General features: G+C 49.3%; 1 protein-coding gene across 1 annotated transcript in view; it reads left to right on the forward strand.

Annotated features, from left to right (window-relative positions):
• The first annotated feature begins 2314 nt into the window (after window positions 1-2314).
• The window catches only part of LOC116418481 (multidrug and toxin extrusion protein 1-like), a 31008-nt gene continuing 20862 nt past the window's right edge, over window positions 2315-12460 (forward strand). Inside the window, exons 1-6 of the mRNA XM_031934296.1 lie at window positions 2315-2462; window positions 3979-4021; window positions 6380-6424; window positions 10152-10249; window positions 10532-10848; window positions 10934-11001. Of these exons, the coding sequence (XP_031790156.1) occupies window positions 6395-6424; window positions 10152-10249; window positions 10532-10848; window positions 10934-11001 (513 nt within the window). The 5' untranslated portion in view covers window positions 2315-2462; window positions 3979-4021; window positions 6380-6394. The remainder of the gene's footprint in view (window positions 2463-3978; window positions 4022-6379; window positions 6425-10151; window positions 10250-10531; window positions 10849-10933; window positions 11002-12460) is intronic.

Consider the following 12460-nt stretch of genomic DNA (forward strand, 5'->3'; position numbering starts at 1 on the left):
TGGTAGGAACAGTGGGGATGCACGTGACCAGTGTGTGTGGTAGGAACAGTGGGGATGCATGTGGCCAGTGTCTGGTAGGAACAATGGGGATGTACATGGTCAGTGTCTGGTGCCACATGACTTTCAGTTATAAGGAAGTGGGTCAAAGTGCAGCCTGATTAATACTGTAGTTCTGGACCGGGCGGGGTGGCTCACACCTGTAATCCCAGCACTTTGGGAGGCCAAGGTGGGCAGATCATGAGGTGAAGAGATTGAGACCATTCTGGCTAACATGGTGAAACCCCATCACTACTAAAAATACAAAAATTAGCTGGTTGTGGTAGTGCGCGCCTGTAGTCCCAGCTACTCGGGAGGCTGAGGCAGGAGAATCGCTTGAACGCGGGAGGTAGAGGTTGCAGTGAGCCGAGATTGCGCCACTGCGCTCCAGCCTGGGCGACAGACTGAGACTCTGTCTCAAAAAAAAAAAAGTATATATATATATACACACACACACACATGCACACACACACACACACACATATATATATAATAGTTCTGTCCAGAATTCTTGATAAACCTGTGAGAATGGCTTCAGTCTGAGCGGGGTCCAGGCAGCTAACAAAGTTGGTAAAATTGACTTGTGAATGCTGAAGGAGGAGCTTTGCAGGTTCTCATCAACAGACACAGGGGTTTTGTCTTCCTTTCCTCCTTTAATTCTACAGGGCCTTATCTTTGGGTTTATTTGCAGGTTATCAATGTCACTGGGGTCTCCGTGGGATTCGGCTTATCTTCTGCTTGTGACACCCTCATCTCCCAGGTAAATGGAAGTGGTCACACGCTCACAGTGACCTCAGACTTCTGTTCTCAAGTGTGGATGGAAGAGCCCCAGTGGCAGGAAGAGTCCAGCAGCCAGCACCTGCAGCGCCTATCGGCCAGCAACTCCTCTTCTCCTGGCCTGCTTTCTTTGAAATGTCACTGGGTTTCTTTCAGCTGTGTCAACTAGTTTTTGTCTGCACAACTGCCTTACACTATATTTTGATCAAATAGGGGACATTTTGTAAAATTCCCTTCTATTGCTCCCTACGTTTGAATTTGGTATAGTTCTGTGGCTCTCAAAATTGAGCGTGCATTGAACTTGGAGGGCTTGTTAAAACCCAGCTTGCCTGGTCCCACCCAGGGGCAGGCTGGTAAATGTTCAGCAACCAGGTCTTGAGTGAAAGGGGAAGGAGGGTGAAAGCGGAAGGAAGGAAACACATGACTGGCAGTGTTTGCCGATTCCAGGGGTGTAAGTAGTTCCTCTGGTTAATTTCAGACTATCAGAGATGTCACTGAACCTGGAGCTGGAGGAGATGTGCACAACTTGAAAAGATGTGCAACATTTGGCTTGTTTTGTTTTGAGACAGAGGCTTGCTCTGTCGCTCAGGCTAGGCCGCAGTGGCACACCCATTGCTCACTGCAGCCTCGAACTCCTGAGATCCAGCGATCCTCTTGCCTCAGCCTCTCAAGTACCTGATATTACAGGCATGCGCCACTACACCCAGCTAAGTTTTTGTATTTTTTGTAGAGATGGGGTTTTACCATGTTGCACAGGCTGATGTCAAACTCCTGGGCTCAAGCAATCCTTCTACCTCAGCCTCCCAACATGTTGGGATTATAGGCATGAGCCACAATGCCCAGCCTGCCTTTTTTTTTTTTTTTTTTTTTTGAGACGGACTCTGGCTCTGTTGCCCAGCTTGGAGTGCAGTGGTGGGATCTCGGCTCCCTGTAACCTTTGCCTCCCTAAAAAAAAATTTTTTCCAGTCTCTAAAAATAAATGAAGTGTGAATTTCAGATTGTTTACTTGTGTAAAAGAAAAAAATTTTTAAATAGAATTTTTTTTTTTTAAAAAGGTATGGATCTCTGAATCCTGCCCTGGGTGAATTAAGTCCAGAATGTCATTAGTGAGACCCTGGCATCAGAGTTTTGAAAATGATCCCCCGGTGATACTAATGGAAGCTGAGTTTGAGAAGCATCCTTCACACCATCCTCATCCTACCTAAACACTAGGGCAAAGTCTCTAGGGCCGTGGGCTTCTTTTTTTTTTTTTTTTTGAGAAGGAGTCTTGCTCTGCCCCACAGGCTGGAGTGCGGTGGCGTGATCTCAGCTCACTGCAACTTCTGCCTCCTGGGTTCAAGCGATTCTCCTGCCTCAGCCTCCTGAGTAGCTGGGATTACAGGCGTGCGCCACCTCACCCAGCCAACCTGCTTCTTTATGAGGCACAATTGAAGGCTTTCAGGGAACAGCTGGGGTGCTGGGTCTGAGCTAATGGGTTCATTTTGGCTGTGTGCACCCCAGACATATGGGAGCCAGAACCTGAAGTACGTGGGCGTGATCCTACAGCGGAGTGCACTCATTCTGCTCCTCTGCTGCTTCCCCTGCTGGGCGCTGTTTCTCAACACCCAGCACATCCTGCTGCTCTTCAGACAAAACCCGAATGTGTCCAGGTAAGATGGAACCTGTCGCGGCGGGACTGTGTGTCCATCCCACAGAAAGATTATCCTGTCTGGGTGCAGCCAAGGCCAGGGACAAGGCTGCACACCAAGGTGGTGCTAATCTCTCCTTGGCTGACGTCTCCCAGATTTTAGTACTTTTCTCACCTGGCACCTAAGATGTACTCCCCCTCCCCCCCTGGGTGACTTGCATGGTTAAGAGTTTTAAATGAAAATAGATTTGCAAGCACTCTGCATGTGGGATGGTAGTTTGTGACGTTTGCTCAAAGCTTGGTTATTCTTGACCTTGGTTGATATTAAAATCACCTGGGTGCTTTCAAATCCACCTGTGCCCCTGCTCCCTATCACTCAATATTCTGTTTTTTTTTTTTTTTTTTGAGACCAAGTCTCGCTCTGTGCCCCAGGCTGGAGTGCAGTGGTGCGATCTTGGCTCGCTGCAACCTCTGCCTCCCGGGTTCAAGCAATTCTCCTGCCTCAGGCTCCCGAGTAGCTGGGATTACAGGCGCCCGCCACGACGCCTGGCTAAGTTTTGAACTTTTAGTAGAGACGGGGTTTCATCATGTTGGTGAGGCTGGCCTCAAACTCCTGACCTCATGGGATCTGCCACCTCGGCCTCTCAAAATGCATGAGCCACCATGCCCGGCCAGGATTCTGTTTTAATTGGTCTGGGGTGAGGCCTGGGTATCGGGATCTTTCAAAGCACCCTAGGTAATTCTAATGTGCTGCCAAGTTTGAGAACCAGTGATTTAATTGGGTAAGAGCTTTTAAAACTCTAATCTAGACCAGCGGCTCTGAACCTAGGAGACATTTGGCAACGTCTGAAGACATTTCTGGTTATCATAGCTGGCAGTAGGCGGGTGCTCCTGGTAGAAGCCAAGGAGGCTGTGAAACATCCTGCAGTGCTCGGGACAGCACCCCACAACAAGCGGAGAATTACGTGGCCATAGTGCTGAGGTTGAAAAACCCTGTCCTAGACATAAAGACATCAAATAACCAAGAAGAGTTATCTGGGTTATAAGATGACAAGCTCTATATGTAAATTTTCACATTTGCTCTAGCAATTTTTTCTTTCTTTCTTTTGTTTTTTTTGAGATGGGGTCTCGCCCTGTCGTCCAGGCTGGAGTGCAATGGCATGATCTCAGCTCACTGCAACCTCCTCCTCCCGGGTTCAAACGATTCTCCTGCCTCAGCCTCCCGAGTAGCTGGGACTACAGGCAGCCGCCACCACACCCGGCTATTTTTTGTATTTTTAGTAGAGACGGGGTTTTATTGTGTTAGCCAGGTGGTTTCGAACTCCTGACCTCATGATCTGCCTACCTCGGCCTCCCAAAGTGCTGGGATTACAGGCGTGAGCCACCGCGCGCGGCCTGCTCCAGCAACTTAAGCCTATTAATTTGGAAAGAGCCAAGGATGCAAAAGGCAGTTTTAGTTATTTTCTTCTGCCCACCTTTCCCTGGAAACAGAGGCCTCCATCACAGTTTTTGTTTTTGTTTTTCTTTTCGTTATTTAGGCTTACCCAGACCTATGTCACGATCTTCATTCCAGCTCTTCCTGTAAGTGCTTAAGGGCTAAGAGGTTGCCTTCTTGGGGTCGGTGGGTGAAAGGTAGCCACCGTATCTGTGAGCTCAGTGCATTGGCTCAGTCTTAGATGATTCTTTTTTTTTTTTTTTTTTGAGACGGAGTTTTGCTCTGTTGCCCAGGCTGGAGTGCAGTGGCCGGATCTCAGCTCACTGCAAGCTCCGCCTCCCGGGTTCACGCCATTCTCCTGCCTCAGCCTCCCGGGTAGCTGGGACTACAGGCGCCGCCACCACACCCGGCTAATTTTTTGTATTTCTATAGAGACGGGGTTTCACCATGTTAGCCAGGATGGTCTCGATCTCCTGACCTTGTGATCCGCCCGCCTCGGCCTCCCAGAGTGCTGGGATTACAGGCGTGAGCCACCGCGCCCGGCCCTTAGATGATTCTTATCGGTGGTGTTGGTGCCATCAAGGAAGCCTGTTTTTATTTATGCTTGTTAAGGACACAACAGATATTTGTCTCGAGGAACACCAAGACTGAGGCTACTCCGGGAGGTCTGGAGTAGCGCTGGAGAGACCTCCAGAATCATCCATAGAGAAGAGTGCAAACTTTTATTGTAAACAAGGGCAAAGTCTCACCCATCTGAGAACCCCTGAGGGTGTCACTTAGAACCTTTAGACTTTTTTGGTCTGCTGATTTTGACCACACAGAACCGTTAAGCATGGGTTAATGTTTGACACAGCAGTGTGTGGTCAATGAACAATGAGAGCTAAGTGGTTTTTTTTGTTTGTTTGTTTGGTGTTTTTGAGACAGGGTCTCATGCTGTCACCCAGGTTGAAGTGCAGGGGCATTGTGGCATTGTCATAGCTCACTGCACCCTTGACCTCCTGGTCTCAAGCCATCATCCTGTCTCAGCCTCCTGAGTAGCTGGAACTACAAGCACAAGTCATCACACTTGGCTAATTTTTTGGTTTTTGTAGAGACAGGGTCTTGCTTTTTTTTTTTTTTTTTTTTTTTTTTGAGATGGAGTCTTGCTCTGTCACCCAGGCTGGAGTGCAGTGGCCGGATCTCAGCTCACTGCAAGCTCCGCCTCCCGGGTTTACGCCATTCTCCTGCCTCAGCCTCCCGAGTAGCTGGGACTACACGCGCCCGCCACCATGCCCGGCTATTTTTTTTTTTTGTATTTTTTAGTAGAGACGGGGTTTCACCGGGTTAGCCAGGATGGTCTCGATCTCCTGACCTCGTGATCCGCCCGGCTCAGCCTCCCAAAGTGCTGGGATTACAGGCTTGAGCCACCACGCCCGGCTGCTTTTTTTTTTTTTTTAAGCTAGGTTGTCACTCTGTCCCCCAGGCCGAAGTGCAGTGGCACAATCTTCACTCATTGCAACCTCTGCCTCCCGGGCTCAAGTGATCCTCCCACCTCAGCCTCCCAATTAGCTGGTACTGCAGGTGCACACCACCATACCCAGCTAATTTTTGTATTTTTTGTAGAGACAGCATTTTACCATGTTTCCCAGGCTGGTCTCGAACTCCTGGGTTCAAGCGATCTGTCTGCCTTGGCCTCCCACAGTGTTGGGTTGCATGTGTGAGCCACCACGCCTGGCCTGAGAGCTAAGTGTTTGTTATTCAGCTGGAGACTGTAGCTGAATTAGTCTGCGGTGGCTTCCATAATATAATACCACACACTAGGGGGCTTAAACAACAGAAGTTTATTTTCTTACAGTTCAGGAAGCTGGAAGTCCAAGGTCAAGGTGCAGCAGGGTTGGTGTCCTCTGCAGCCTCTCTCCTTGACCTGCAGACGGCCACCCTCTGCAGGTTGTCCCCTATGCATTCATACCCTGGTGTCTCCTGTCTTCTTATGAGGACACCAGTCCTATTGGATTAGGGCCCCACCCTAATGACCTCATTTTAATTTTATTTCCCTTTGAGGACCTCCAGTTAGTCACACTGGGGACTAGGGCTTCAATATATGGATCTAGGGACACCATTTGCCCTCAGAATTGACAGTGTGCTCACTTATTTGTCCTGAAACCTTGTAAATGTGACAGTCTTTCATGATTCCACCACATAGGACCAGTCTATATGGAGGTGCCCATCTGGAGTGTGCCCAGGGCCTCCTCTCCATGCCAGTGTCCCCACAAGAGTCCTGCACCTCCTTTTGCCAGACAGAGGGAATATGCTTGGGGCATATTCACCCATAAAGGAGATGTGGGAAGCCCCCGGGCCATAAGCCCCTGGCCCCAGCCCTGTCCTGAGACGGCAGCCTCTGTGGCTCCGTGCGGGAGCAGAGGGCAGCCGAGCCTTGGCTGTGGCTCCCAGCTCCCTGCCGTGTGACCTCACTGCTGTGTGGCAAGGCTGAAACATTAACATTCATCTCTCTTGTTCTCTTGTAGGCAACCTTTCTTTATATGCTACAAGTTAAATATTTGCTCAACCAGGTAATACTGACTGTTCTCTTCCTTTGGGAGGCTAATGGGAGTTTGTACCTTTCTGGGAGTGGGGGCCCCGAAGATACTCCAGGACCAGGGACACCAGGGTGGAGGGAGCTCACTGCTGGGAGCCACTGAAAGGTATTTTTTCAGTGTTGTGCACACACGACTCAGATGTCAGAGGTTTGTTAAGTGATATCAAGGAAAGAACATATTATATTTGGCTCTGGAAAACTTATCCAATTTCCACTTGGAAATATTGTCATTGGCAGGGTGGGCTCAGAGCCGCAGTGTTCCTTGGCTCTGCATTTTAACCAATGTCCTGGAAAGAAGGGTGTATACCTGTTTGCTCCCGAGACAGAGCGCAGGCTGGGGGCGGCTCGTCTGGCGGAGAGGGAACCAACCTGTCTGCTCTGTTCTGTCTGAATGGCCCCACTTTTCTCAGCAAGGATGTAAGAGCTCAAACTCTCATGACACCTAACGTCAGCCAGAACTCCTATGTGATTAAACAGTCACGGCCAAAGGCCCTGGCTCGGAAGGGGTAGATTTATGAAATCAGCATATGTGGGACTCTCCACATTCTTCTAGATAAGTCCAGGTAAACAGGGGTACCCGGCAATGGGTCCCGGCCGCACTGGTGGGCTCTCCAGGGATGTGCAACAGCAAGGGCCAGGATGGAAGGAGGAAGAAAGGAAGTTTCCCACCTATGCAGTGTTCTTAAAGTTAAGATATTACCCTACTAAAAAAAACGTTTTTAAAGTAGATATGGGATCTTGCTATGTTGCCCAGGCTGGTTTCAAATTCCTGGGCTCAAGAAATCCTCCTGCCTCAGTCTCCCAAAGTGCTGGGATTACAAGTGTGAGCCACTGCATCCGGCCAGGATGTTGCTCTATCAACAAAACAAGAATATTTAGAATCCCTATTAGTATTTAGAATGACATCTCAGAAATAGGCGTAGAGAAGGAAACCCACACATCTCATCCGGCTCTGGGCTGTCTCCTTTTGATCTAGACCCTTGCTAAGGCAGCATGGATACCTTAGCACGCTGCAAGGCCTTCTCCCGGACTCAGTCCCCCAACAACTGCGGTGGCCCTAACCTCAGGGTCTGATGTGACCTGAGGACACATGTGCTGAGGACAGTGTGAAAGTCTTCTCTCCTGTTCTCTGGGGCACAGGGAAAGGCCTGGAAGTAGGAGCCACGAGCTGAGAGGGATTGGGAGCTTTGAATTTGGTTACAGAGGACACGTGGGGTTTCCAAGGTCAGGAAGGAAGGCAGGGCATCCCAGACAGAGAGGATGCCTGTTTCTAGGGGCTGGGGCCCACAGAGTCTCGTTAGGCCACTGTGCTGGGAGGGGACACAGTGAGATGATGGCATCGAGAGGCGGGCTGGCCCACGGTCAGGCTTTGTGTTCTCTGCTGGGGCATTTAGTTTTGGGAAATTAACTAATTGGGAGAGGAAGAGGTGAGAGTTATGGACAGGATCCAAACAAATGATGGTGAAGGTCTGTGATGAAGGGTTTGCGTTGTGGGAGCAGTGGGAGATGGGATGATGGGTGGGTTCTATAGAAATGGCAGGGGCTGTCGGGCCCCCAGGGTGGAAGGAGTTTCTGCCCTGGGCCCTTCCCTAGGAAGACAGGGTGACCTTTAGCTGAGCGTAGCATCAAAGAGAAGCAGCTGGGAGTTTGGAGAAAGTGAATGCTCTCGGAGAGGGTGGAGGGTGTGAAGAGAGCCAGATGGTACCGGGGAAGACAGACTTTCAAGTAGGAGAGTCAAGAGGGCCTTAGAGGAGAAGGTCACTCCACTGGGCATGGAGACGTATGCATATTGCAGGCTTGGCCAGCTCCTCTCGCCCTCCCACGAGCCTGCTCCTCTGCCTTCTTCCATTCCATCGCAATGGGTGGAATTGCGTGGCCTCCCCATTTTCACTCCCAGTAACCTGTCCTTTTTGTCCTTGTCACATCCTCGACTCCATCTTTCCTTCCCTCCCACATCTGGTCAGTCACCTGGTCCTTTAGCTTCTGCCTGCTCCTCCCAATTCTCAGTGCCACCACCTGAATTCATTTCTTTCTTTTCTTTTTTTTTTTCGAGGCAGAGTCTCACTTTGTTGCCCAGGCTGGAATGCAATGATGTGATCTCAGCTCACTGCAACCTCTACCTTCCAGGTTCAAGTGATTCTCCTGCCTCAGCCTCCCAACTAGCTGGGACTACAGGCGTGTGCCACCGTGCCCAGCTAGTATTTGTATTTTTAGTAGAGACGGCGTTTCACCACGTTGGCCAGGCTGGTCTCAAACTCCTGACCTCAGGTGATCCACCCACCTTGGCCTCCCAAAGTGCTGGGATTGCAGGTGTGACCCACCACGCCCAGCCCTGAATTCATTTCTTGTCATTTGTCCTCTGTGTCATTTCAGAGGACCCTAACCTGTCTCCATCCACTGCCATCTGCCTGAAAAGTAAATCTGATCACTAATTCCCTTGCTAAAAACTAACCAGGGCCTCCCCATAAATATGTGGCCTACACAAGTCATCGGCCAAGACCATTGTCCTGGCCCCGTCAGCCTGAGACCACCAGAGACAGGCCTGCAGGCCAGTGGGTTTGCAGTTCGATTTATCAACCTGTGGCAATGAGAGAGACTAAAGGGGCCGGGGGATGCCTCACCAAAGGAAGAAAAGTTATTATAAAGGTTTGAAGAAGGGTGGGGCTCAGGTGACATTATTAAACACATCGAAACCACGGTTTGATAGGCACCGAGCAGATCTGTGAGTGAGGGGCCCAACACCAGGTCTGGGCTGTGACGTGGACCCGGTGCTCCTCCTTTGGGAACTCAAGGCTAAGAAGGATGTTGAGGGTGGACAGATGTAGAATGCCACATCCAGGAGCTCCCACGAAGCTCTGTGCCTGGGTTCAAATTGAGACTTACTTTTTTGTGTTAAAGTGATTTTCAGCCTCCAGGCAAGAGTGGGGTGTTCTCTTTTTACTGATGTGATTTCAAACAGCAGTTTCCGAACAGGGTGATTTTAGAGAACACAGTTTCTAAATGAGTCAGAAAGCACTCGTCATTCTACTAGGGGAGTAATGACACTTTATGGGGACAGCGTGACCTTGGGAGAAAGGTTTCCTCTTACGTTTGCACTGACTTTATCTGCGTCTGCTATTCTAGCCGGATGCAGAGCAGAACAGAGTTTGACTTCCTTGGTCTGATGTAGTTTTACTTTCACGCCCTGTCTTACTTTGACACACCAAATAGTCTGGATGTTTCTCCGGTCCTGTACTTTTGACAGTTAGATATGTTGGAATCCCTTCCATATTCTAGAAAAGAACTCTAGTTTCTTTAAGACCTTAGGTCAATTTTTTGAATTTCTATTTTGGTCAAGAAAGTATTCTCATTTTCTCCTATCGTCCAGTGTCAAAGATGGCTTGTTGACCCATTTAGCCCCTGCCAGTCCTTGCAATGTTGGAAATAAGCCATTTATCTTCTTCCTTCTCTGCTGCTGAACATATCTTGACCGTGTCTCTCTGTGGCCAGAACTCCGCACTTTATACCTCAAAGAGAAAAGGAAGAGAAAGGGATGGGAGAGTGGAAAGGCAGGAGCAACAAGGACGTGGCCTCCCCAGTTAAGCCCCCCTGCTCTGTGACACCCACTGAGCAGGCCAGCTGGAGCCTGTGTGCTTGGGTAGCAGAAGGGCAGTCCTATTCTGTGGATCTCAAGGATGGCATATGCGGTGTCCTTGTTCCAGGGAATTCTACTGCCCCAGATCGTAACTGGAGTTGCAGCCAACCTTGTCAATGCCCTCGCCAACTATCTGTTTCTCCATCAGCTGCATCTTGGGATGATGTGAGTCCAATGTACTCTTGGGACAGGGAGAAGGGATGACTTGCATGTGGTTTTTCCAGGAGGGAGAAGAGTGGGCTCTTTAGCTGGTTCTTGTGTTCACACGTGGTCTCTTTCTTGCACACTGTGGAAAGCACTGTCAGGGCTGGAGGGTGAGGCTGCTCTGGGAAGAAGACCTTGGTCTGCTGAGGACGGCACGGGAAGCGATGAGTCTCCCTCCTCACCGAGTGGGGCAGGGAGAGGCGCAGGAAGGTGCCTCCCTCTCACTGGGACGGTTCTTTCCAGAGGCTCTGCAGTGGCAAATTTGATTTCCCAGTACACCCTGGCTCTACTCCTCTTTTTCTACATCCTTGGGAAAAAACTGCATCAAGCTACATGGGGAGGTAACGACTGCCCTTTTGTCTTCCAACTGGGACGTGGGTTTTGTCTCGGGTTGAATTCCAGCCCGATGGCCAGATCTCCTGGAAATGTGTGTGTCCCGCCCACAGGTTGGTCCCTCGAGTGCCTGCAGGACTGGGCCTCCTTCCTCCGCCTGGCCGTCCCCAGCATGCTCATGCTATGCATGGAGTGGTGGGCCTATGAGGTCGGGAGCTTCCTCAGCGGTCTGTATGAGGACGGATGACGGGGACTGGTGGGAACCCGGGGGCCCTGTCTGGGTGCAAGGCGACAGCTGTCTCTTTTCACCAGGCATCCTTGGCATGGTGGAGCTGGGCGCTCAGTCCATCGTGTATGAACTGGCCATCGTTGTGTACATGGTAAGCAGGGGAGTTGTGGGGAGGTGCCAGGCGTTTTCCTTGCTCGGTATCTGAAAGAGTCCATGGATGAGCATAGGCGTTTGTATATGAATCATTTGTGAAACGATGAACAAAAGTCAAATCCCATCCTTGAGCCTGGGAGGGTACCTCTGCTACAGCTGGATCTTCCCTGGGAACGGAAGGAGAGCTGGAGAGAAACTGCACGTGATCTGCTGGTTCTCCGTCTCCTAACGCAGCTCCCAGCTGAATCTTCCCTTGAAAGATTTGATTTTGTTTCCATACTTTTAGAATCTTTTTCAGTTGTCACAACACAGATACCTTGAGGGGCCAGCTGGGTGGCATAGCAGAGGGGTGAGGCTGGGGGTATGGCCATAAACATCAAGCTGCCTGTGTCACTGTGCCCGCTCCTGCCTGGTTCTGAAGCCTCGGAAAACACAGTGTGGCTACTCCTAGGTAGATCCCCAAAACAACTGAAAGCAGGGTCTTAAAGGGATTTTTTTTTTTTTTTGAGACGGAGTCCCACTCTTGTTGCCTTGGCTGGAGTGCAATGGTGTGATTTTGGCTCACTGCAACCTCCACCTCCTGGGCTCAAGCATTTCTTCTGCCTCAGCCTCCCATGTAGCTGAGATTACAGGTGCCTGCCACCACGCCCAGCTACTTTTGTATTTTTAGTAGAGACAGGGTTTCACCGTGTTGGTCAGGCTGGTCTTGAACTTGTGACCTCAGGCGATCCAACTGCCTTGGCCTCCCAAAGTGTTGGGATTACAGGCGTGAGCCACGACACCCGACTTAAAGGGGTGTTTGTTAACTGTGTTCACAGGAGCATTACTGACAGTAGACAAAAGGTGGAAGCAACCTATATGTCCGCGGGTAAACAAAATGGGTTCTTCGCATACTGTGGAGTATTATTCAGCCTTAAAGGGGAGGAAATTTTGATCATAGAGAACACCAGTCGTTAGGAGGCTTTTCTTTGACTTTATTTTCCTGAAAACATCAGCTGGAGATTCTGAAGGAAGCAAGTACCATTTTAGAAATGTAAAATTAAAAAACAGGGAGTTTGTAATGTGGGCAGAAACTCAAGCCAGCAGATATGCTTGGCATTTTTTGCAGTATTAACACTTAGATTTTTTTCCCTCTGATATTGGTTATGTTTTAAAAGTACATAGAGTACACATTTCTTGTTTTCTTTAAGAATTATTCTCTTGCAGACCTATGTTTTTTGTTTTTGTTCTTCTATCCTTGGCAGTTTTTTAACACAGATTTTTTACTTCACTTTTAGTATTTTATTTGCATTTTATGTTTGAGTAAATTCATTAACTATATCTAAGTCAAAATGCTTAATGGTATATAGGATTCCACTATATGTGATATACTTTTAAAATCGATTTCCTATGGTTGAACAGTTTATTTCCAGTGTTTCAATTTTAACAACTCTTCAAGGAACATCCTAGGACAAATA

Source organism: Piliocolobus tephrosceles, chromosome 16 (assembly GCF_002776525.5).
Source record: "Piliocolobus tephrosceles isolate RC106 chromosome 16, ASM277652v3, whole genome shotgun sequence".
Lineage (NCBI taxonomy): Eukaryota > Metazoa > Chordata > Mammalia > Primates > Cercopithecidae > Piliocolobus > Piliocolobus tephrosceles.